This window comes from Pteropus vampyrus, unplaced genomic scaffold (assembly GCF_000151845.1).
Source record: "Pteropus vampyrus isolate Shadow unplaced genomic scaffold, Pvam_2.0 Scaffold3, whole genome shotgun sequence".
Taxonomy (NCBI): domain Eukaryota; kingdom Metazoa; phylum Chordata; class Mammalia; order Chiroptera; family Pteropodidae; genus Pteropus; species Pteropus vampyrus.
Genome location: NW_011888784.1, coordinates 13,517,552 through 13,545,105, shown reverse-complemented (window position 1 = coordinate 13,545,105; position 27,554 = coordinate 13,517,552). Strand labels below are relative to the sequence as shown.

The 27,554-nt window shown below is 34.4% G+C and overlaps 1 protein-coding gene across 1 annotated transcript in view; it reads left to right on the top strand.

Annotated features, from left to right (window-relative positions):
* Window positions 1–27,554, top strand: part of KIAA1328 (KIAA1328 ortholog) — a 238,183-nt gene that overhangs the window by 178,146 nt on the left and 32,483 nt on the right. Inside the window, exon 9 of the mRNA XM_023531545.1 lies at window positions 22,561–22,727. Coding sequence (XP_023387313.1) covers window positions 22,561–22,727 — 167 coding nt within the window. The remainder of the gene's footprint in view (window positions 1–22,560; window positions 22,728–27,554) is intronic.

Here is a 27,554-nt window from a genome sequence, read left to right as displayed (position 1 = left end):
CAGTCCAATAATATATCATATTTATATTGTATTACATGTTCACCACCCAAAATCAAATCTCCTTACGTCACCATATATTTGACCCTCTTTACCCTTATCTACCTTCCGCCTACTCTCCACCTTCCCTCTGGTAACCAATAAACTGTTGTCCCTGTCCATGAGTCTCTGTTCATTTGTCTTGTTCATTTGTTGCTTTCAGATTTATATCCCGCATATGAGTGAAATCATATGGTTCTCAACTTTTTCTGTCTGATTTATTTCACTTAGCACAATAATCTCAGAAACTAACATTTATAAACTGACATTTATTGTCGTAAATGTCAGTATTTCATCTTATGGCTGAGTAATATTCCATTGTATATTTGTACCACATCTTCTTTATCCATTCATCTATTGAAGGACACTGTGGTTGTTTCCATGTCTTGGCCATCATGAATAATGCTGCTATGAACATCAGGTGCATATTTCTTTACAGATAAGTGTTTTCAAATTTTTTTTAGATAGATACCCCGAAGAGGAATTGCTGGATCATATGGTAATTCTATTCTTAATTTTTTGAGGAACCTCCATACTGTTTTCCATAATGGCTGTACCAATTTACATTACCACCAGCAGTGTATGAGGGTTCTTTTTTCCCCACAGCCTCTCCAGTACTTATTACTGTATGTCCTGTTGACAATAGCAATTCTAATATGTGTGAGGTGGTATCTCATTGTGGTTTTGATTTGCATTTCCCTAATAGCTAGTGAAGTTGAGCATCTTCTCATATGTCTGTTGGCCATTCGTGTGTCTTCTTAGGAGAAGTGTCTGTTCAGGTCCTCTACCCATTTTTAATTGGATTGTTTGTTTTTTGTTGTTGTTGGTTGTATGGGTTCTTTGTATATTTTGGATATTAGCCCCTTATTGGAGGTGTTGTGTGCAAATATCTTCTTTCATTTGGATGGTTGTCTCTCTGTCTTGTTGATGGTTTCTTTCACTATGCATAAACTTTTTAGTTTGACATAGTCCCATTCATTTATTTTTGCTTTTACTTCCCTTGCTTTTGAGATCAAATCCTCTCTAAATCCAAGGTCCATGAGTTTAGTACCTATATTTTCTTCTATGCAATTTATTGTTTCAAGTCTTATTTTTAGTTCTTTGATTCATTTTGAGTTAATTTTGGTGTACGGTGACAAATAGTTTAGTTTCATTCTTTTGTATGTGGCTTTCCAATTTTTCCAGCATCATTAATCAAAGAGGCTTTCCTTTCTCTATTCTGTTTTTGGCTCCTTTGTTGAAAATTATTTGCCTATCTATACGGGGTTTATTTCTGGGCTCTCAGTTCTGTTCCATTGGTCTTTGTGTCTGTTTTTCTGCCAATACTATGCTGTTTTGATTATTGCCACTTTGTAGTGTAATTTGAAGCCAGGCAGATTGATACCTCCAGCCTTGTTCTTTTTTCTCAGGATTGTTTGGCTATTTGGTGTCTTTTGTGATTCCATATAAATCTGATGATTTTTTGTTCTATTTCTTTAAACAGTACTCTTGGGATTTTGATAGGGATAGCATTGCATCTGTATATTGCTTTGGGTAATAAGGTCATTTGAACTATGTTGATTCTGACTTTATTAAAAGAAATTGAAGAAGACACAAAGAAGTGGAAAGATATTCCAAGGCTCATTTTTAAATATGGTATCAGTGGTAAGAGCCACAAGGCTACTTTACCCTCTGACTGAAATTAAGAGCTTCCTTTAGTTACTTGAATCTTCATTGTAACATATTTATAGTAGCCAAAACCTAGATATCACATATGTTCTTCAGTGGGTGAATGGATAAATAAACTGTGATAAGTCAATACAATGTAATAAAACTCAGAAATAAAAAGAAATGAACTATTGATAGCCTCAGCAACTTAGATGACTCTCAGAGATGTGCCAAATGAAAGCAGCTCATTTCGAAAGAAAAAGTTAAATCCAGTTTGATTCCATTTACATGGCATTCTGGAAAAGACATAACTGTAATGATGGAGAACATATCAGTGGTTGCCAGAAGTGAGGGATAGGAGGAGGGTGTGACTACATAGAAATAGTAAAGGGAGTTTTTTAGGGTGAGGGAGCTATTTTGTATCTTGGTTGTGGTGATGGTTAAAAGAATCTAATCAAATGTAATTGTTACTATATACTCATTTTTTTAATTATAAACTTCTGTAAGAAAATTTTCTCCTGCCATTAATGCTCTAGAATCTTCCATAGTGAGGCCACATTCAGTTTTCCAGAGAACATGTTGCTTAATTATTTCCATGGACTCATCATTTATCAAACTATGTAGAGTGACAGTTTTTAAACATTCTGATCTCAGGACCTTTTTACACTCTTAAATTTTATTGAGGACCCCAAAGAACTTTTATTTACATTACGTCTATTTAATGTAGGTTGTATTTATTAATATTTACTGTATTGGATATTAAAATAGAAAAATTATATTCATTTAAGAATAATAATAGTAATCTCATTGCATATAGATATAAATGATATATTTTTATGAAAATTATATTTTCCAAAACAAAAATTAGTTAGAAGAGTATCATTGCTTTACATTTTTGCAAATCTTTTTAATGTCTGGCTTAATAGAAGACAGCTGTGTTCTCACATCTGCTTCTACATTCAGTCTGTTGATGTTACATGTCATGTACCTCCTGGAAAATTTTATTTTCTACTCATGAGAGAATGAAAGTGAAAAAGACAGTAACATTTTACTATTATTATGAAAAAATTTTTTACATCCTTGGACATACTTTGAGAACCACTGCTTTAGAGCTAGAAGAAACATGGTCTGGTCCTCATTTTGTATCTTCAGTAACACCATTGGATCTTGGTTTTCTTTAGGGAGATTTTCAACTACAGTCCTTAACTGACCACCACAAGGTTTTTTTGACATTTCCAGTAAATTTTTAGGTCTTTGGTATCTTGGTTTGGGTTAGCATGGGTTCTAAAATTTTGCATTATATTTGTGGTTCATTTGCAAGATTTTTTTTGGCATAATATAAACATATCCTCATGTCTTTCATATCTTATGCCAAATTTCTGAAGCTTCATAAGTATATGCTTTGATGAAATTAAAATGATCTAAGAATGACTCTGAATGGTCCTGAATGCAAAAAAGAGGTAACAAGTAACTGACTCAAAGTTTTGCTGTTTTAATCTCATAGATGCCTTCCAAATTATAATCATTTCTTCAGTAGATATATGTTGGGCCTCTTCTCTGTGTATATTCCCATGGAAGGCATCACTGGGGATTCAGAGAAGAGTGGGGCATGGTAACTGCCCTTAGGAAATTGTGCAGTGAACAGTCTTCATACTTTTGTTTATACTTGTGTTTTAATTTATATTAAATTGTCATTTTCATCATCCCAACTGTTAACCTTCTCTTACATACTTTTAAAAAGTTAAAAAGCACTTATTCTACATTGAAATATATATTAATTGACTTAAAAAGTCATTTTCCTTATTGAAAACCATAAGACCATAGAGAAATTCTGAAGATCAGAGCAGCAGAACTCTAAATTAGTGATTTGGTGATGGCTACAGCACACTGTTTTATTTAGTGCAGCTTCATCACCATTCTCTTCTTAACTCCCTCAATTGCTTCTTCTTCTGAGAAGAATTAATATAAAAATATTATAATTAATGAAATTCCACCTACATTTTCTTTGGTATGGGAGCAAATTAATATCTAGTGACATCTTCAAGTATAAAGTGTACCTTCACTAAAAATATGAGTTCTGCCCTAATTTCTAATTATATGATGAGATCACATCTTTGTGTGAAGCACTGACCTCTCTCCAGAGTTCATATTTTAAAGTGCCTGTCAGGCATTACTGCTTAGAGGTGCCATAGAGATCTCAAATCCAAATGTCTCTTGCACGAGTGCTTTATTCACATTTCCTTCCTGTTTTCTCAACAGTTTCTCTGCATCAATACCTCTTTTTAAACATCTTCATGCTCTTTTTCTATATGCTCAAAGATTCTTCACCTTAAAAAATAAAACGCATCATACACACACACACCCTCATCTTTGCCTTTTTGCCTTGCTATTGAACTACTGCTCTATATATATTTTTTGATTTTCTTGAGAGCATAGTCTACATTTTCTCTGCTTCCACTTATCTTCCAATTATTCCTCCTCTACTGTATCACGCAGCTGGAGCCATGTACCTTATGGGCACATGTATCCTCCTAATTCCCAAATCTTTTTGTGTTTTTTTTTTTTTTCAGTCCTCATCTTCTCAATAGTAAGTGACACAGCTAACCTTTCTGATATGTCTTTCATTTCCTTCTTTTCCTGAAACTTCTTCTTTCTCTGCTTTCTTCCCTGGCTTTTGCTTTTCTTCCCTCCAAAGTATTTTACTGCTTCTTTGCCTCTGCCTACTGTTAAATATTGGTAATTCTGTCCTCTTCCCTCTTCTCAATAGACTTCTCTCTGTGGGAATTTAGTTCATTCCCATGACTTTAGACCATATCTCTATGTCAGCAAGTCTAAAATCTTTATCTCAGGTCTCAGCTTTTCCCTCCTGAGGTCAAAACCTGCCTTGTAACTGCATGATAATATTACCTAGCCCAAATGATTTACAGGTCCCTCAAATTCAAGGTCTTCAGATCCAATCCAATTCTCTCCCCCCTGTCCCAGTGACCTACTCTGTCTCTGTAATTCTCAGCAATTATACCATCCATCTGGTCAGCTAGTCAGTAATAACATATTGAACACCTACTATGTGCTGGATGTCGCTCTAAGTCTCCTCGATGTTGCCTCATTTAATAATAAAAATAATAAATAGTAAGTAGTGATAATAATAGAACTAACATTTAGGTAGTATTTATGTGCTAGGAACTCTTTTGCATATCATACATATGTTAATTAATTTAATCTTCACAGCAACTCTATGAGTTACATACTATTATTAATCTCATTTTATAAATAAGGAAATGAGGCTCAGAGAGGTTAAGTAACTTGCTTAAGAAATTACAGCTATCAGAACTTATAAATAGTTATACAGTAATCAGTTCTGTCTGACATCAAAGCTAATAATATTCTATGTTACTATACTGCCCCCTAACTACCCCTCAGGATCAGACTCCTCTTTTTCTCCTGCCATGCATATCTAAATTAGGTCGTTTTTTTTTTTTTTTGCCTGAAGTACCTATTGTCTCCCTGAGACCATTATTCTATCCAGTACTCCTAAAGGATTTGGCATACTTCCAAAGTAAATTCTTTACTAAGGTGGCCACATCTTTTGGAGCCGGGGACCATGCCAGTGCCTTTTGCATAGCATATGCTAGTAAGTTGTTCTTATCATTCTTTTTGCTGACTTATTCTACCTAACCCTCCGTTCTCATCTTGCAAGCTTCTTACTAGCATATGCTAGTAAGTTGTTATTATCATGTCTTTTTGCTGACTTACTCTACCTAACCCTCCCTTCTCATCTTGCAAGCTTCCTGTTACGTGTATCAAGTGTATCAACTCCCTATAGCACTTTGCTTATATTGCCATCATAACACCTGCCACATTTTGTATTCATTGTTGAGCTAGCTATTTCTTCTTGTTTCCCTGTAAATATTCAAAGGTAATCACTTATTCTTTTGTGTACGTCCATGCCCAAACACAGAATTGACATATCATAGGTTCTCAGATAATATTTATTGGATATATGGAAATAAAATTTATACTGAAGATCTTAAAGTGGGAAAATAGTAAGGTCTGACAGTATATAGAATATTTCATTTTTGAAATTTTATTCTTTAAACTCCAGAATATTTTGTTCTGATTGACAGGTCCATCTCTGGAGACTATTAAGATTTAGTTGAGATGCTTAAGAAAATAATTTTTAAGAGCTCTAAGCAATAGGGTTATGTGCCATCTGGCTTCACATTCATTGGTAGCCAAGTATACACAGGAATGGTAACTGGAAACTCCCAACACAAGAAACCATGAATTCTTTCTTTCAAAGTAGCAGGTGGAATTTAAATACTAGTTTACTGGACCTCCTTTTGCTACGTGAATCACTTAGCACATCAGCGGATCCATCATATTTCATTTACAGACCATTTTTACTAGATTGATTCATTGAGATGAACAGCTAAAATAAGTTAAAATCTATTACCACATTCTTGAATAACTTCGAAATGAATTTAGTTAGTGTTAAATAGACATTTGTTTTTATTGTCTCAAAGATTGGACTTTTCCTCCAGTAAAGCGAAATAATATGTATATATATGGTGTTCTAACTTGAACAGTACATAAAAATTAGTAAATAAGGCCCCATTAAAAATACTTACAATGTAAGTAACATGACTCCCAGTAGCATTTCTAATGTCCATTAATGCTTATTCTGAGGATCAGAGCTCATTTTACTGAGCCATTTAGTCAAACCGTGTGATTATTTAGAAAGTTAATTCATGCATACTAAAATCTAGCTTAAGTAATGCAGAGGGTAGGAGGTAAAACTCTATGGAGATGATAGTCCTTTTTGTTATTTAATGATCAGCCATAATTAACTTGCAAATTTGAAATAATTAGAACAAATTAAAGGTATTTAACTTTGCCTCCCTAAAGAAAAATTCAAATTGCACCAAATGCAGCTTTAAATTATTCAAATCTCAGAGGTCTAGGCTAGAATTTTTTTATAATGCCTTTTCTATGATGAGAATACCAATCTGCTTTTTGTCAGAAGGCATCCTATCAAGTAAGGGTTCTTTGTGTTTAATAAATGACAGCTATTCTTCTTTGTAAAAGTATTCCAGTCTCCCAAGACTACATCAGCATTTCCGTGGCATTTTAATTCAATAAAACAAAAGGTTAATGTTTTTCTACTTTTTAAAGAATGCAAATACAAATGGTATTCAATTGGTCCTGAATGACATTTAATTTTTGCCATTCAATCTCAGACAGACTATCGCGATAGAAATTTTGGGCAAAATAGAAGGAAAAGTTTAAGCAGCTTTGGATTATTAGAATTTTATGGAACTTGAAGAATTGAAAATGTTTTTCAGTTCCTAAATCCTAAATCAGGGCTACTCAAAGCTTCCCATCTGGTATTTTATTATTTCTATCCAATAAAATATGGAGATATATTGTTCAATAAAATCTTAGGAACTTAAGAGTGACTTAAGAGTAACACCCAGTGTGGCAGTCTTAAATGCCATGAGTTTAGCCTCTTTTCTTCTGCTGAATTTTATATATTTTTATCTGGACCGTACGAAGTAATAAGAAACACTGGTCATCTGACAATTAAGTTTTGACTTTATGGTGCCTCACACAGTGAATGAATGGTTACAAAGTACATGGTCAGTGAAAGTTTCTTTAATTTAGTCTCTGGTTTTATGTACTTCTGGAAATAACATGTAATTATTAATTTTGATACATCTCAGTGTATGTAAAAATTTCTTTAATAATTTTTTTCTGCTGTTTTCTTCAAGGTTGTTTTTCAGTCAACTTCACTGAAATTTACATTTAATATAATGCATACATCAAGTTTGATGTGTTTTAACAAATGAATATATCTGTGTAACTAATACCCCAATTAATATAGAAAGTATCCATCAGCCCAGAATGCACTTTGTACCACTTTGCAGTAAGCCTCCTCCTCCCCCCACAAACTTCTGGGCCAGGCAACCATTAATCTGGTTTTTCTCATGTAAGATACTTTTGCATGTTCTAATTCTTCATATAAATGAAATCATAGTGTATGTGCGCATTTGACATCTTTCACTCACCATATGTTTTGAAGATTTATGCATCTTACTCCATGTTTTATTAGTTCATTACTTTTTTATTCTTGAGTAGTAGTTCATTATATAAATATACCATAAGTTGTTTATCAATTCATTTGTTGATGGATATTTAGATCGTTTCCTGATTTGGGCAGGAGAAAAAAACTGAGCTGCTATAAACATTAGAGTTCATATTTTGGACACAAAACCTTCAATATTTATATTTACATATTTGTGTATATATGTATATGTATATATATGTGTGTGTATGTATTGTGAATATTTTCTCTCGGTGTGTCACCTGCCTTTTTATTTCCTTAATGGCGTTTTTGAAGAACAAGACTTTTTACTGATGCAGGTTAAAAAGATATGCTCTTATGTTTTCTTATAGGAGTTGTATAGTTTTAACTTTTACATTTAAGTCTATGATTCATTTCAAATACATTTTTGTGTGTAGTGTGAGGTAAGATTCAAGGTTCATTCTTTTTCTATACTGATATCCAATTATCCTGTACCATTTGTTGAAAAAACTTTTTCTTCATTGAATTGACTGATGTCTTTTCAAAAGTCAGTTGGAAATATACACACACACACACACACACACATTTATGGATTTCTGGTGTATCAATCTACATGTTATATCAATGTCATGCAGCCTGGATTACTTTAGCTTTGTGGTAAATATTAAATTCAACTGTTTTTCTTATTAAAAATTCTTTTAGCTATTGTAAGTTCATATATTTTAGATTTAGTTTATCAATTTCTATTAAAGAAGTGGAATTATGATTAGATAAATTTGGAAGAATTATCCTAAAAATATTATTTTAGATTTCCTGAACATAGTATGTCTCTACTTTATTTATTTAGATCTTTTTAAATATAACTCCATAATACCGTGTAGTTTCCATGTGACAGCCTTGCACATTTTTCATTGAATTTGTTGGTGGTATATAGAAAGAGTTATTTACTTTTGAATATTTACCTTGTATACTACAATCTTGCTAATATTCAAGCAGGGTGGGTTGTTCGTTTGTTTCTTTTTTTTTTTTTTATAAATTCTTTAGGATTTTCAATTTCATAGTTACATTTGTGAATAATAGTTTTATATGTGCTTTTCCAAATTTTTTGCCTTTCGTTTCTTATCTCAACTTATTGCATTGGCAAGAACTTCCAATACAATAGAAGTGGTTAGAAAAACATCCTTGCTTTGTTCTCAAGGAAAATACTCATTTGTCCATGATGGTAGCAGTAGCTTTATATATTGCTCTATTTGATTTGCTGATATTTTGTTGAGAATTCTTCTGTCCATGTTCATGAGGGGTACTAGTTTGTAATATTTTTATATTGTAATAACTTAATAAGGTTTTGGTATCACACAGTAACACAAAAATGAGTTGAAGTGCCCCTTTCTTCTTCCATTTACTGAAAGCTTGTGTAAGATTAGTAATATTTCTTCCTTAAATAGGATAAAACTTACCCATCTTATCACTTGTCTTTGTGGGAATATTTTGATTAAGAATTCAGTTTCTTTAATAAATAGGATATTTATATATTCTGTTTCTTCTTGATTCAGTTTTAACAAGTTATATTTTTCAAGAAATGTGTATATTTTATTTCATCTCACTTACTGAATATAGTGGCATAAAGTTGTTCATAAAATATTCTGAATATACTATCTGTAGAATCTAGTGATACCCTCTCTCTGATTCCCGATATTCATAAATTGAGTTTTCTCTTTTTCTTAGTTTGTCATGGTAGAGGTTTAACAAATTTTATTAATATTTTCAAAGGGCCAAATTTTGTGTTTCTTTTATATTTCTGTTTGTCTGTTTCATGAATTTCTACTCTATTGTTTCCTTCTACTTACTTTATATCTAGTTCTTTTCTTCGTAGCTTTATAAGATGGAATATTATATAATTGGTTTTAAACTTCGCTTCTTTTCTAATATAGGCATTTGTTATTTTCCCTCTAAGTACTATTTCTGTACCCCTCAAATCTTGATATGTTGTATTTTTGTTATCATTCATTTCAAAGTATTAACTAATTTCTCTTTTGATTTCTTTTTTGACCTGTGGGTTATTTAGAAATATGTTACATATCTTCCAAATACTTGAGATTTTTCTAGGTATCTTGTTTTTTACTTTTAATTTAACTCTATCTTAGTCAGATTATATACTCTATAACTTTTCATTATTTCGAAATATGTTGAAATTCATTTTATGGCTCAACACATCTATTTTGGTCTATATTCCCACATACTTTTAAAATATATATTCTGCTGTTGGGTGTAATGTTCTGTTCATGTCAATTAAATCCACTTGATTCATAGTGTTGTGCAATTCTTCTGTAGCATACTGAATTTTGAGGGGTTTTTTTCTATCAATCGATAACAAGGGGATATTAAAATCTTTAGATATTAGGGTGAATTTCTCTGCTTTTTCTTTTAGTCTTATCAGTTTTATTATGTTTATTTTGAAACTCTGTTTTAGATGCATATGTATTTAGGATTATTATGTGTGTCTGATGATTTTCTCTTTTAATCACGATGAAGTATTTTTATCACGATGAAATATTTCTCTTTATGTCTGATAGTACTCTTTTTCTTAGCATCTAATTTATTTGACATTATATAACCACTCCAGTCTTCCATCTATACTGCTTGCATGGCGTATCTCCTTCTGTCCTTTTATGTCAACTTATTTATTCTCTTAAAATGTGACTCTTGTAAACATTATATGGTTTGGGTTCTGCATTTCTCTAGTCTGGCAATCTCTTTCATTTGATTTGAGTGTTTAATTCATTTCAATTTAATTTAATTGTTGATATTGTTGTATTTAGGTCTAACAGTTTCCTTTTTTTTTCCCCTCTTTCTATTAATCCTATCTGTTCTTTGTTCCTCTGTTTCCCCTTCTCTGACTTTATTTGGGGGGATGGAGCCAAATAATAAAAAAAATTTTTTCAGTTTTCTGTTTTAATTCCTTTATTATTTCATTAGCTATACCTCTTTGCATTTTTAGTGATTTCTATAGGAGTTAAATATGCTTCCTTAATTTATTAAAGTCTATGTGGTACTAACATTGTGTCATGTTATATAGAATATAAGAACTTTTCTGTTTTATATTTACCATCCCGTAATGTTATTGCTTTTGCTTTAAACATTCATATATCTTCTAATAATATTAAGAGAAGAATAAGAAATACAGACTCTTATATTCATTAACATATGTGCTATTTCTGATGCTCTTCATTTCTTTCTATAGATTCGGATTTCCATCTAGTGTAATTTTCCTTCAACCTGAGAAACCTCTTTTTATTTCTTGTAGTGCAAGTCTGCTAACAATAAACTTTCCCTGTTTCTGTTTATCTGAAAATGTTGTTTGTCCTTTGTTTTTGAAGGATATTACCATGAGATACAGAATTCTAGGAAGACAATTTTTTTCTTTCAGCACTTTAAAGATTTTGTTCCACTATCTCCTGGGCTTCATTGTTCTGATGAGAAGTTAACTGTAAATATCATTACTCTTCTCTTTGTAATTGACATTATTATCTCATTTTCAAGATTCTCTTTATCTTTAGTTTTCAACAGTTTAACTGTGATCTGTTAGTCAAAGTTTTTCATCAAATCTGGGAAATATTCTGCCATTCTTTAAAATATATTTTTTCATATTTTTCTACCTCATTCTCAATCTCGTCTCTTTCTGCAACTTTAATTATGTTTGTTAGACAGCTTAATATTTTCTCTAAGATCCCTGGAACTTTGATCATTTTTCCTTAGAATTTTTCTCTGTGTTCTTTAAATTGGGTCATTTCTATCGATTCTGCCAGAAAATTCACCTATTCTTTGATCTTTTATCTTTGTTTTCCTATTTTGATTTCAGTCATTGTAATTTTCAGCTCTAGAATGTCTATCTTGTTTTTTTTTTTAGAGTTTTTCTCTCTGTTGAGAGTGCCTATCTGTTCATTCATTAAGAGCATATTTTTATTTATGTCTATCAACTTTTTAATAACTTTAGTTTTCAAATACAGTTAACATACAATATTATATTAGTTTCAGGTATACAACATGGTGATTAGACATTTATATAACTTATCAAATGATCACCCCAATAAGTCTAGTACCCATCTGACACCATACATAGTTATTACAACATTATTGACTATATTCCTTATGCTATACTTTACATCCCGTGACTGTTTTGTAACTACCAATGTGTATTTCTTAATCCCTTCCTTTTTCACCCACCTACCCTCAATCCCCCTCCAATGTGGCATCCATCAAAATGTTTTCTCTACGAGTGTGTTTTTGTTTTGTTTATTTGTTTTGTTTTTTAGGTTCCACATGTAAGTGAAATCATATGGAATTTGTCTTTCTCTGTCTGACTTACTTCACTCAGCACAATACCCTCTAGGCCCATCTATGTTGTTGCAGATGGCAAGAGTTCATTCCTTTTTTATGGACATTGTATATCCATCACCTCTTCTTTATTTCTTCATCTGTTAATAGACATCCAAGCTGCCTCCATATCCTGGCTATTGTAAATAATGCTGTGATGAACTTATGGATTCACATGTCCCTTCGAAGTACTGTTTTGAGTTTGTCTGTATAAATACTCAGAAGTGGGATTACTCGGTTCTTCTTTGTCTCTTTTTACAGCCTTTATTTTAAAGTCTGTTTTGTCTGGTATAAGTATTGCTAACCTGGCTTTTTATTTGTTTGTTTGTTTCCATTTTCCTGAAATACCTTTTTCATTTCTTTACTCTCAGTCTGTGTGTGTCTTTAGATCTAAAATGAGTCTCTTGTAGGCAGCATATGTGTAAGGGTCTTGTTTTTTTACCCATTTATCCACCCTATCTTTTGATTGGAGCAGTTAATCCATCTACATTTAAAATAATTATTGATAGATATGTAGTTATTGACATTTTATTATTCATATTTTTTATCTTTTTTCTCCTTTCTCCTTCTTTAAGAAGTCACTCTAACATTTCTTGTAATACTGGTTTGGTGTCGATGAACTCCTTTAGCTTTTTCTTGTCTGCGAAGCAATTTATCTGTCCTTTGATTCTAAATGATAGCTTTGCTGGATAGAGTAATCTTGTTATAGGTCCTTGCTTTTCATCACATTGAATATTTTCTTCTAATCCCTTCTGGCCTGTAAAGTTTCTGTTGAGAAATCAACTAATAGTCTTATGGGAGCTCCCTTGTAGGTAACTAACTGTTTTTCTCTTGCTGCTTTTGAGATTCTCTCTTTGTCTTTAACTTTTAGCGTTTTAATTATGATGTGTCCTGATGTGGGCCTCTTTGGGTTTATCTTACTTGGAATTCTCTGAGCTTCCTGGGCTTGTATGTCTATTTCCTTCACCAGGTTAGGGAAGTGTTCTATCATTATTTCTTCAAATAGATGTTCAGTCCCTTTTGCTCTGTTTTCTCCCTCTGGTATCCCTATGATGCAGATGTTGGTATGCTTGATGTTGTCCCAGAGGTCCCATAAACTTTCCTCATTTTTTAAATTCTTTTTCCATTTTGCTCTTCTGATTGGGTATTTTCTGCTATCGATTCTCTGCTTCATCTCATCTCCTGTTAGTCCTTCTAATATACTTTTCATTTCAGTTATTGTATTCTTCATTTCTGACTGGTTCTTTTCTATGTATTTTATCTCCATTTTTATATTTTCTATCTCTTTCTTAAAGTTCTCACTGAGTTCATGTACTCTTCCCCTAAGTTCATTGAGCATCCTTATAACCAGCATTTTGAACTCTGTATCTGGTAGATTGTTTGTTTCCATTTTGTTTAGTTCTTTTTCTGGAGCTGTGTTCTCTTCTTTCATGTAGGACATACTTCTTTGTCTCCCCATTTTGTCTCTCTCCCTGTGTCTTTTTCTATGCATTAGGCAGGGCTCTTAAGTCTCTCAGTCTTAGAGTGGTCTTATGTAATAGGTATGCTGTGGGGCCCAGTGGCACAGTCTTCCTTGGTCACCTGAACTGGGAACTCCAGGTATGTCCTTTATATGGGTTGTGTGTGCCCTCCTACTGTACTAGAGAGGTCTTGGTTGGTATTTGCACATCAGTGGGAGTGACTGACCCACAGGCTGATTGATTGTAAGGACTGGCCAGTGAGGGGCTGACCCTACAGAGCAGGATTCACTTTATCAGGACTCTTGTTCCTGCCCAGTCTTCCCTTTGGGTATGTTCTCTTCACATATAGCCCTGGATGCTGCTCTGGCTGGGTCTGAAGCCATCTACCAGGTGTGCTGGCCCCGGGCCTGTTGGAGGGGCCCTGCCACAGGCCAGATTCAGCTGCAGCCTGTGCCATTCCCAGGGTTACTTGGCATAATCCACCCAGAAATCCACAGATGGCCACAACCCACACTGGGGTTAGAGGTGTGTAGAGAGGCCAAGACCTGAACTAAGGCTGGCTGCTGCTCGTGCCAGGCTTAGGACTGCTCTGTGAGAGATATGGGGCATCCCATGGCCAGATGCTTGCTTGTTTGAGTTTTGTGAACCTTCAAGAGATTTTAGGAAAGTCTGCATCATGAGCCAAGACAGGCCATTTGTATGGAAAAGCCACCAGAAACAGCTTGAGTGGAACCACAAGTTTGGTATGGCAGGGTCTCAAGGAGTCACCATGGCAGGGTGATCTGTGTTAGCCAGGATGATGGAAACCCAGACATGGAGGCCACCTGAGTGCACATGCCAGGAGTGGGAAGAGTTCAACAAAGAAGCAATGGATTCTACTAGCACCTCTATCTGGGAGAAAGATGCTCTTTCAGTCCTCACTCTGAAGCCAGACAACCTAGCTCCTCTGTGTATGTCCCTGAAACTTTTCAAGCAGCTGACCTAGCATTGGAGCTCAGAGCAAGTCAGTCTGCCAATAAGTAAGTTCTTGCAGGTCCTTAAGAGGAACACCTGGGACTCCAGCGGCTCTCTAACTCACTCAGCCACAATCTCCACTTTTCAGAGCAGATGTTATGGAACACTGGACTGGAGAGACTGATGTGGGGCTGGGACCCCTCACTCTGCTGGGGGTACTTCTGCAGCCAAGATAGCCCTCTCAATTTTTAACTACAACTTGTGGGTGTGGGACTAGCCCATTCCATGTCTCTGCCTCTCCTACTGGTCTAGAGGTGGCTTCTTCTGTAGCCAACATATTTATAATAGCTGATTTAAGTAAAGTTTCTACCTGCTAAGTCCAACATTTGGGACATCTTTTGGTTGATTTTAATTGACTGATTTTTTTTTTTTCTTTAGCTATGGGTCACATTTCCTTTCTTCTTGTGTCTGGCAATTTGTATTGCATCCTTGATATCATGGCTGATAAATCTAGAGAAGTGGATTTTATTATCATTCTCTGAAAAGCGTTGATTTTTATACTTCCCAGCAATTTAATTACCTACTAGTCATCTTAAACTTGGATAAGTTTGGTTAATGGTTTGTGAGGGCAGATCTCTGAAAAGCCCAAATTGTCTCCCAAACTTGTCTAAATTTATAAGATACAATGTCCAAACTCTTTCCTCCCTGTATATTTGTCATAGCTTGATTTTATGCTTTGTTAGAGGTCTACAACAGCAGTTCCCAACCTTTTTGGCACCAGGGACCGGTGCTCCTATAAGAATCTAATGCCTGATCATCTGAGGTAGAGCTGAGGCTGTGATGCTAGCACTGGGGAGTGACTGAAAATACGAAGGAAGCTTCTCTGGCTCATCTGCCACTCTCCTCCTGCTGTGTGGTGCTGTGTGACCCGGTTCCTAATAGACCACGGACCAGTACCTGTCCATGGCCCAGGGACCAGTACCTGTCCATGGCCCCTGGTCTACAGTAAGCCTTTGTCTAGGATGTGGACTTTCTGGTGTCTCAGCTGAAGTCTGGGACATTAACAGTATCTCTCCATTCTGTATCAGACCACTAATTTCTCTAAGCATTACCCAATTTGTAGTATTTTTATATTTCCATTCTGCTTTGAACCTTGTAGCACCCACTTTTTGGTAAGTCTTGCAGTTAAAAAGAAAGTCAGTAATAGAGAAAAATCTACAAAGCTAAAAGCTAATTCTTAGAAAATGTAAGTAAAATTAATAAACTTTTTCAAGATGATCAACATACAATAGAGAGAAAAACAAGCTATCAATATCAGGAAAGAAAAAGAAGATATCGGTGATGGCTCCATATTGTAGTGGTTAGCACATCTGCTTTACACGCAGAAGGTCCTGGGTTTGCGCCCCAAGTGGAGCCATGGACCATACCCCCGGTGCACCAGGCCCCCCGAGTGCGCCGGGGGGTGACAGGCCCCGCCTTCAGAGATCCAGTTCAAACGGCAACATCCATAGGTCAGTGGTGGAAGTGGTGGTGGTGGGCGGGGGATGGGGGGAGCGGGGATAAAGGTGGGAAAAAAAGAAAAAGAAGATATCACCATAGATTCTAACAGTATTTTAAAAATATAATTAAGGAACATTAATGAATAATTTTTTGCACGTACATTTGACAAATTAAATGATATAAATTCCTTGAAATTGGCCATGTACCAAAAATTATACCTAAAAAATAGTAGAAAATCTGAATAGCCCTCTTTCTGTTAAAGAAATTTAATTTTCTAATTAAGAAACTTCCCCAAAATTAAACTACAGACCTATGAAAATTCTGCTCAATATCTAAAGAAGAAATAATATCAGTCTTGTGAATTCTACCCAATATCTAAAAAAAGAAGTAATATCAGTCTTACACAGATCTTTCAGAGACTAGTACAGAGTTTCTCAGCCTTGGCACTATTGATATTTTGGACCAGATAATTCTTTACTTGTGGGGATACTGTTCTATGCTGTGTTGGATGTGCATTGTATAAAGACAGCATCTCGGTCTTCTACCCATAGAGGCTAATAGAACACACACCTGAAACTGTGACAATAAAAAAAATTCTCCAGACAATGCTAAATGTCCCGTGTGGCAAAATTCTCTCCTTCTACCCTACTTGAGAACCACTGTACTAGAGGAAGAAAGAACTTTTCCCAACTCCTTTTATAAGACCTAAACAAGGTAAAAGCATTAGAAGAAAATGACAGAGCAATCTTCCTCATGAACATAAATGCAAAACAAAAAGTTGCTTAACAAAATATTAGCAAATTAACTCCACAAATATATAAAAAGGGTAATCCAGCTTGAATGAGTAGAATTTATCTCAGAATACAAAGTTAGGTTACATTTAAAACACAATCTGCCATATTAACACAATAAAGAAAAACATCATCTCAGGCAGATGCAAAATAAACATTTAACATAACTCTTCCAAAGTTTATTCATTATAGGGGAAAAAAATGACCCCTCATCAAATTAGAAATCTCATAGAGGATATGAACAAAGATACATCTCTTTAATGATTAACACTTTCAGGAACAAGGATGTCCACTGTTACCACTTCTATCCCACATTGTAGTGGAGATCCTAGCTAGTATGATCAAGCATGAAAAATATTCGAAAGAAATAAGTAAAACTATCTTTATTATCAAATAACATGACTCTCTACATAGAAATATCCTAAAGAATCTACAGAAACAGCTACTAAAATTCTGAAGTGAACTTAACAGAGAATTCAAGTTCAAGTTCGACATATAAAAGTACGTTTTATTTCTATGTATAGCAGTTAGCTGTCCTATAGCAATAAATTAAAAAAGCAACTAGAGTATAAAAGAAAGTATTTACAGTAGCAATTAAAACCATCAAATGCCTAGAAATAATTTAACAAAAATGTATAAAATATTTACATTAATAATTATAAAATGCTGTTATACAAATTTAAGAAAACTTATATAATGGAAAGAGAGATATACCATGTTCTTGGATTAGAACACTCAGTATTGTTAAGATATCAATTTTTTCCAAATTGAAGCTGAGATTCAATGCCAGTTCATTCAAAATACCAGCATACTGTTACAGAAATTGGCAAACATTCTGAAATTTATATGGAAATGTAAAGGGCCTAGAATAGCAAAGTCGGTCTTTGCAATTTTGAAGAATAAATTGAACGACTTATGCTACTTAATTTTAGGTATGTAAATCAAAGTTATATAATCAATACAGGGTGGTAGTCATCTTAAGACAGATAAATAGATCAGTAGAGGAGAAGAGAATCCAGAAATAGACCCTCATACTCATATGTTCAGTTGTTTTTTGACAAAGGTACCAAGCAATTCTGTGGAAAAGGCATGTCTGTTAAATAAATAATTCTGGATATACTGGATATAGATATGGAAGGAAGAAAAAAGAACCTTGATCTCAATCTCACATCATACCCTAAAAATTAATATGATCATGGCGTATTAGAGTCTGATCCATAGAGGGCAGTGTAGCACAGAATATCAGACCCTATGCCTGGTGGGAAGGACTTTCAGACTGGGGACTGTACTTGTGTAAGGTGCTGGAGCTTGAACCTTGAATTGACTTTGTGTCTGCTGCACCCTCCCAAGAAAATCCTAATCCTGGGGCAAGCTCTCAGTCTACTTTCTCTGTTTTCACATCTGTGCACCTGAACCCTGACATACATTTATGATTTCTGATTGTTAGGCATTCAGCATTGCAGAAAGTTGGTTTCTTGTTTTGGGTCATTTTTATCTTGAATTCCCTCAATACATACTCCAAATCTTCACCTTTCTCAATACCCATTTCTTTCACTTATAGGAATGACTTTACCTTTTCCTTCATCAAGAAAATTGAAAGCGAAGCATATACTTCCTCAGTTCTGTCTCTCTCAGCCCCACCACTCTAAAGTCAGTCAGCCAACTAGCAGAAAGTGACAGTTATTGATCCAATTGCTTTCTTGAAATATCTTCCCAAATGTTGCATAGGCACCTCAAGTTACATTTAATTTCTTCTACCCTCCCCGAACCTTCTTCTCTATATTGCTTATCTACCCAGAATTCTGCCAATCATCCTCAATTTCATTTCTCTCTTACTTTTCGCATTCAAACGCTCCTCAGGTTCTGCCAATTTTAAATACTAATTGTGTTTTTAAAGCTCTATCGTTTTCATCCCTTCGATTGCTTCTCTATTTCAGACCCTCATCATCTTTCATCAGAGCTGTTTCAGCAGCCTTTTGACTCATCCAACTTTTTGCAATCTGTTCTCAAAATGGTGCCAGAGTAATTTTTCATAAATTCAAGTTGGATCATGTCATTTTTCCACTTACAGCCCTTCAGTGACTCTGCCTTGCCTACAAGATAGAGTTCAAGCCCTTGACACAGGAAACCAAATCTTTTATGATCTGAACCACCTTTATCTGTCCTGCTTCACCTTCCACTTCTCCCCTATTCCCCACACTTTATGCTATAACAATAGCAAACTTTTTAACTTGTCCAAAATATATGATGAAGTTTTACTAGTTGATATATTTACTAATATTATTTTCTTCTGCCTTTCATCCTTCCATCCTTCTTATCTTTTGCTTAACTGCGAAGATTTAGTTTGAATGCTTCAGGAATTTCCCTTCAGTTATACAGACAGAGTTAGGTGCACTACTTTTCTAGTCCCGTAACAACTTGTGTTTTCCTGAGTTAAAGCATTTATCATATATTTTAAACGATCTGTTTCCATCTCTGTCTCCACCATTAAAATCACTTTTAGAACAGGAACCTATGTTTGTATACCCAGCACCTAGCATAAATCAAGTACTCAATATTTGTTTCCATGTTTGCCCATCCCAGCTCCATAGCATATTATCTCGCCATAGAGTATATCCTCAATAAATGGCTGATGAACAGATAAATGAATGATTGATTTGTCAGTTTATTGAACAGAAATACGGAAACTAGAAGTTGAAACAACTGAAGTTTTTCATGTGAATGACAGGGAGAATGGTGATATCCTCAAATGAGAATGGAAACAGGTGGGGGAATTAGTTTAAAGATAATGATAATACATTGCTTTAAAAGTTGGTTTGGGAGGTATGGCAAGACATCCCTTCTCAGCTTTTCAGCAGGTATTTGATCACATCAGTGGTTTTGAACAGTACTGTGGACTAGATGAATCTATTTAGAAATTGTAATTGAAGATGCAGTGGTGTGGCAAAGGCCAATGAGAAATTGCTAAGAGGGAAGAGAAGAAAGACCAGGACAGAATCTTCAGAAATGTCTTCATTTAGGGGGTAGGAAGTAGAAAAGTTCCCAGTAAAGGAATCTGAGTAGAAGCCTCCTAAAACTAGGTAAATAATCAAGATGATATATTATGAAGTCAATTTCTGAGAAGTGGCCTAGTAACAAGCAAGATTGTTGAAAGAGAAGAGGCCATTACATTTGTTCTTTAAAAAATAGTTTTGGAGGTATGTCTGTTAAAACAGTTTTTTTCCTAGAAGTTTGACAGAGAAAGGAAGGAAAAGATGGTAATGTAAAAAAGATGGTGAAAGTTTTTGGTTTTTTAATTACAAAAGCACATGCCTATGAAACAAAGCATTCATAAATATATAAATTTAATTATAAAAGTCTTTCCGTCAGTTACTCTATTTTTACTTCTTTGGTGTGGTTTTTATCCATCCAAAACTTAAAAAAAATTTATATTTTTATTTTTATAAAAATAATATCATATTATACATTCTATTATTACATACCACTTATTTGTTTTACTTTATAATATGTCATGAAGTTTCTTCACAGTAGTGTCGAGAACTACATACCTAATTCATTTTAATGGCTAAATATTATTTGTTATGGTGGATATATTATAGTTTGTTTGCTTATTCTCCTATTGAATATTTGCCTTGTTTTTCACTATTAAATAATCGTGCAATGACCATCTTTAAATATTTTCATGTTATTGATTATGTAAATCTATAGGATAACTTCTTAAAAGTAGAATTGTTGGGAGGGTAAGTGTGTTTTTATTTTGTATTGACAAATCACCCACAAAAGGGCTATGCCAATTTATAGTTCCTCCAGTCCTGTATTAAAATGCTCTTGTTTCACACCCTTGCTGACACTGAGTATTATTATATTTTCCCACTTAAGAAAAGTGATTTTGGTTTTAGGTTCGGGTTTTTATTTTTAATAGAAAGTCTGATCTTGCTTGTAATCCTAGGAAAGAATCCAGTTGAGAAGAGGAGGAGTTTGTAAGTTATAAGAAAAAGAGGTGATTGGCAGGCTATAGTCACAGCGGGCATGGGTCAAAATGGTATCAAGAGTATGAATAAAAGGTATGATTTTTTTCTGAGATATTGAGAGGACTAGTAGGTGGATAAAGATGGAAATAAATGCAAATGAAAGAAGAAAATTTTATATGGTTATCTTTATTTCAGGGAAATTAGAAACCACGTCCCTCTTGACATAGAGAATTGCTAGGATGATGTTAGGAATAAAAGTACAGATAAGCTTCTGTATAAAATGGGGTAAAGAATCAGGAAGCAATCAGTGTTGGGAGTGATCAGCACTGGTTGGTATAGGGAGCTCACCTGAGCTGAGAATGAATGAATTTGGGGACAGCAAGTAGTCTTGGTCATATTAACTTTTCTTTGAGAACAAGACGGGTGTAGTTGTTGGATTTGCCTGGTTTGGGGTCTTCTGGGTTCAGGTACATTTATCTTATAATCACAATGAGGTAGTTTTATTCTCCTATTTTCCTATCCCATGGATAAAAGTGATATGAGCTAAGAAACACATCCACTGATGAGGTCACAAAGGAAAATAATCCCTGGGTTCTGATAAAAAAAAATTTTTTAAATATATAAATGTAATACATTGCATTATGTCCATATAAAGCCATACTGCTACCGATATTGCTGATACTTTTTGTTTCTTTATATCACTCTGAATATAAAGCCATTTAATTTCTTGGTTTTTATTAATAAATTACAATGTAAGCAAACATTACTAAAAGTTCTGATCAATACAAACAGAAGCCCAGAGATTTTGGTGGGTTTACATGATTTGAATTCTGGTCCAGGGCCATGTGGGATTAGTAATGGATCCAGTAATCGTCAACTCTTTCTTGTCTAGAGATTACCTCTGTTTCTGGGGAATTTAAGCATCTTAATTTTTAAAATCTTACCTTTTGAGTAAAAGTCTTCTTTTTCTTCACTTTAATTTTCACATTGTTTACGGGCATGGAAAAGACAAAACTGAAGTGTCATGAGTCTATGGTGAACTTAAATTAGAAGAAAGAGGCTGGTGGAATAGTAAGGGATACATTATCAGAACATTGCCTTCTAAAAAATGAAATATTATAAGAGGAAATGTGCTAAGGTGGGAACACAGTTTATTAGAGAGAAAAGCATGTGTACGTGTGTTTATTTTTATTAAAATTCCTTTTATTCCATGTTTCCTTTTCTACTTTATAATGAAATTATATAAGGACAAAGACCACTTCGCATGCACTATTGCACTACTCCCTATATACTCTGTGTACATAATAAATACTATAACAATTGAAAATGAGAAACAAATGCATTTTGAAGCAAATTGGTGATATTTTAATCTCTGTTCATTTTTAGTACTTGGAAACATTTTAGTTATGCAGGTCTTGTTTTAGCATACTTTTTACTTCTATGGATATTCTGGTTCTTAGTCATACTCTTTGGCTTTATTAGCAGTTTCATGGGTCTGAGTCTCATTTTCCTAACTCCGGATAGAGGCTTTTTGAGGATAAAGACCATTTCTTCTCCAAAATTGTTATGGCAGGACACAAAATAGACCTTCAGTAAATTATTTAAATTATACCTCAATAAAAAATGAGAAGAAAAAGAAAGTTTTTACATGAATTGCATTTTAACTTATGCTGAATTTATATGCCTTTGTGTGATCTGTACCCCTTCTATGCTCTCTGCAGCTCATTTATATTTATCTTTTTCAGTTTGTCGAAGTCTAAATGTGATGGCTGGCTGCTTGGAACATCGTCATCCATCAAAAAGTACCAAGAGTCCACCAACAGTAGAGAGAATAGAAGGGAGAAGAAGACAGTTGGATTTCAGTCACATATGGAAGATGATACCCTGTGGACATGTCAAAAGGAAGAAACAGGTAAGCTTAACATCTATAGTAGCAAAAAGAGAAGCTGTTGGAGGCAGGTGGTTGCTGGTGGCTGCTAACCATGAACTCCAGATGATTCCCTACAGGCCAGAGCAAGAGTTAAGTCTATTACAAACTGACATGTGCCTGCAAGACCATCGGTAGCACATCTAGATCAGTGAGTTACATCAGCATTTCTCTTAGAATACTCAGTGAGAAACTATCCAATTCATTCCTCTTTTGAAAGCAGAAAACTGTAAGAATTAGTCAGCAATAAGTGTGGTCATAGACATAAAATAATGTTACAAGTGAGTAAAGTGACAAGAAATTGAACATAAATCTCTGCCGGGAAAGTAAACCCTAACAACTACGGTTAATCTTCAATTAACTGAAAATATGGAGAAGGTGGAAGAAAGATCATGAATAATTCTACATTGTGGCTAAAAGAAACCTCATAAGTCTTAAGCATATATTGTCTAACCATCTTAAGTGCTGGTAATTCTTCCTATTGTATATGTTATAGATTTTTTTAAATAAATTATAAATGTGTGAAACGTTAAGTGGAGCAGTTCAATTTAATTGTTTTCTGGTTGTTTCTGAGGTGGCTTTGACTTAATCTCTCCTGGAATTATTAAGGAAAAGATTTTGGGGCAGAATGGAACAAGTCTGAGTTTCATTGTACAGAAAAGATGTACAAGAAACAAAGAGCCAAAAAGGACTTTACTACTAAGAACAAAAATGAAATTGAGGAGACTTGGTGTCTGAGATAGAATCTTCTTTACTTTCTGTTAGTCGTCCTTCGGAAATGGGAAACTCTTACCTTGGCTTCCTGCGTTCTACTCATTGCACTTTGGAGAGTGGAGAACCAGTCAAAATTGGTGTGGTGGTTACACTGCAAGGCTTAACATAGTCTTCTGTTAACTTGTCAACAAATTTGTGTTGTGTGTCAGCACTAAAATAAAATGACAAAATGAAAAAATATATAGTGTAATAGCGAAGGGACAGATAACTTGTGTTACTGGTTAAGACCACAGCCACATTGAAAAGGTACTTTGAGAAAGGTATCATCAGGCCAGCCCTTGCTGTGGTGGAGGTTAATCTCTCCCGGGCCCAGCTACAGAAGCCGGAAGCCTGGAAAGGGCTTGTGTCCAAAAAAAATCAATTTCTAATTTGAAACAAAATCATTTTTGACTAACAGGGGTTCAGAACCCATTACTTTTTGCTGTATAGTCTGCTGACATTTCAGCACTTTCTGTTGTGCACAATGAATCCTAATAGTCATTTTATAATGTTGCTATAGCAATCAATTTAACCAAGAGAAAGCTGTTACAATTCTGCAAAGTTTTCAGGAACAGTTTTCACTTATGGTTTTATTTTTTTCATTAAGGTTTTTATTTCTTTTCTTTTCTTTTATTCTTTTTTTTCTTTTTTCTTTTTTTTTTTTGGCGAGGTGGTTATAATGTGAAAAATTGAAACTTTTTCATTTTTTCAAAAGATTTTTAAGGTACTGTATTCATAGGAATTAATCTTTTTTCTACTCTTAAGAAAGCCTGTCTTGTATATTTCTTTTCTTTTATTCTAATATGGAACCACTAACAAAATGATGGTATACCTGATCACTAGGAGAGCTGAAGTTGCCCCTTTGAGTTATTTGGCTCATAAGCCTGCTGGTATACACAAATTCTAGCACAGGGCAAAGTTATTGCATTGGCATTTGCTGTGACACCCAACCAAATAGGAGACAGACTTTCCAAGGTGTGCTGCAGAGGGTTTGGACACCTTTTTATCATAAGGCCAATGACCTAGCGCTAAGTGCCTAAGTTACACTGCTTGATTTAGTGTCTCCTTAATTGCTTTCCCCTCTTTAGCATGTCTGAATTTTCTAACATACTTTTCTTCTATTTTATATTCTTTTTTTCTTTTGTTGTCCTTTAATTATTAAGTACTACATAGAATCTTTAATCTTTATTAATCATTTTCTATCTCTCTCACCATTCTGTCAACTTTATAGGTATTAAACATGTAAGAAAGACCTGATTCTTATCTCATGTGATTGCAAAAATATGTACGGTGTTGTCAGAATTACACTTAAAATATAAATTGTTTTTAAATCATCAGTGCTTAGAATGCTCTATCTTAGTTGCTTTTTATTGAGTTATGTGGAACAAGGAGACATTACTTAGGAAAATCTAAACTTGAGTCAACAACTTTTAAGCTAAAGGCAGAAATCTGGAAATACCCAGTCTCCATTTCTCTTTTTTGCTCCCTACTCAGTGGTGTTTTTATTCTCTTCCAGCTTGCCTCGAACCTTCCCTGCCTGAGCCATCACTGATTCCCTTTCATAGTAGCCCTAAAAGCTGAGGGCATTTTTATCCTGTTATGCTAATGGACTAGCAGAGACTGTGAGGCCACTGAGTGCACATGTTCCAGAACTGAAATGTTAGACCTCAGTGTTTGTCACTGCCCATTCCTACATAAAGCTGTAAAGCCATCCCAAAGCCCCCTACTACATTTAGAGCTACTTCCTGTTTGTTCCTCTTTCATTGATCTCTGCATCTCCTTAAAACTTTGAGTTTAAGACTGGCTGAACCTAGAGTAATTTGGATTTACCTGATGGTATTGACCATGCCCTTCATTTTATCTTTGGGTTTTTTTAGGTTAGATAACATTCAGCAGCTGTCACTGATAGAGGCTCCCTGAGGGGCTCCCAAACACATTTTTCTTTTACTGGAAGAGGATTATTTTAGACTCATCTGAATCGAAGAATAATCTCTGAAGCTCTTAGCTGTTCCTCTAAGTGAACCTGTGCTTGCAGTGATGTGGGTGCTCTTTGTAGTCCATGATGGACTAGTGTGGGTGACATGATTAAAGAAATAAAGAAGTCAGAGTATCAAAAGTACAAAAACCATTTCCATCTTGCCTCTAAGGAGTATTTATTTATGTTTCTTTTTTTATTAGCATCATCATTATGATTTTATGTTTAATCATTTGTAAGGATACCACAAGATATTATTCTGATTCCTAGAAGTCTGAACTAAAAGATCTGTTAAAAGTTGATGGCTTTATCAACAGAACGCAGACACAGGCATAGTACAGAGCTATGAATAAACCCAGACATGTAAATTAAATTGTCCTGCCCAGTCCACTCAAAAAAGGAATTCAAATGCAAGAGATTAGCGTTGAGAGTTGAAGTTGCTGTGTACGGAATAATGTCACTTAAACCAGCCTCAAAATGCTATATAACTTACATATTTTTTATATTTTAAATTTTTCCCACTAAAGTATGTGTCCCATATGTTCACTGTTGTAGCCCCATCTCCTAGACCATTGAATAATATGTGGTAGATGTTCACTATATATTTATTGAGAGAATTAATATAACATTATATATATTGATTTTTCTCTGTGTCCGTGCCCCATTGTCCCACAGAACAGATCTAATGAGTTAAACCTTTTGACCTCAGTGCCTGCAGTGATTTAGTGATTTAAGAAATATATGTGCTTGTCCCTTCAAAGTCCTTATGGTGATTGATTGATCATGTCAAAGAGATATCAACAGAGTAAGGTCTTAAAAATAGCACTGCCTTAAAAGTCAAGAAAACTGTTGGTTTTTTTTTCATTTCCTTTTATTCTAATTGAGATTTAATTTATATACAATAAAATTGCATAGGTCTTAAGTGTACAGTTTGATAAATTTTGACAATTGTATATATCCATGTAACCACCAGTCTGTTAAGATGTAGTACAAATCCATTATTCACAAAAGTTCCCTCATGTTCCTTTCGAGCAGTTCCCCACTGAGGCCTCTCTCCTTGGCCTGGAGATGGTTGTTTACTCGTTGTGTCCTCACAAGTCCTTTTCTCTGTGAGCTTCCATCCCTGGTGTACCTCCCTCTTCTTATAAGGATACCAGTCGTATTAGATTAGGGCCCACCCATATGGCCTCATTTAATCTTAAGTACTTCTATAAAGCTTTCTCTCCAAATACAGTCACATTCTGAGGTAAACTGGGAGTTAGAACTTTAACATATGAATTTGGCAGGGAGAGGACATAACTCAGTCCATAACAACTACTTTCTTTCTAATCTTTATGCTTTTTCACCCTTATTTCATACTGCCTAAGACTTTCATTACAATGTAGAATAAAATGGTAAAAGTGGACTTTTATGCCTTGTCCCTGATCTCACAGGGAAAGCAGATAGTCTTTCACCTTTAAGTATGATTTTAGCTGTAGATTTTTTGTAAATGCTATTTATCAGGTTATAAAATTTCCCACCTTGTTTTCTGATAGTTCTTATTCATAGTGAGTGTAGAATTTCATCAAATCTTTTTTCTGTACCTATTGAAATAGTCAGAGTGTAACTTCAAAAACAGCTTTGAAAAAGTTTGACATTATTTATTAAAGATAAAGAACAAATACCCTGAATCCCAGCAATTCATTTCTAGGTATACATAGAGAGAATCTCATATATACAATGATTAACTTACAAATGTGTTCATAGCTATGTATTCAGTTAGAGTAGGCTAAACTATGGTAACAAATGGACAGGGAAAAAAAATCAATGGTTTAAAGAACAATAAGTTTCTTTCTTTCTCATGTAATGGTCCAGGATAAGAGTTCAGGGTGACAGCAGTTTTGCTCCAAAGAATGATGGCTTTGTCATCTTTTTGTGTCTTCCAAGCTCACCCTGAACATTGCAATTACACAGGGGATGGCAAACTTGGTCCATGGCCAAATCCATACCACTGCTTGCTTTTGCAAATAAGTTTTATTGGAACACAGCCATTTCCATTTTTTACATATTGTCTGTAGCTGCTTTCATGTACAACAACAGAGTCA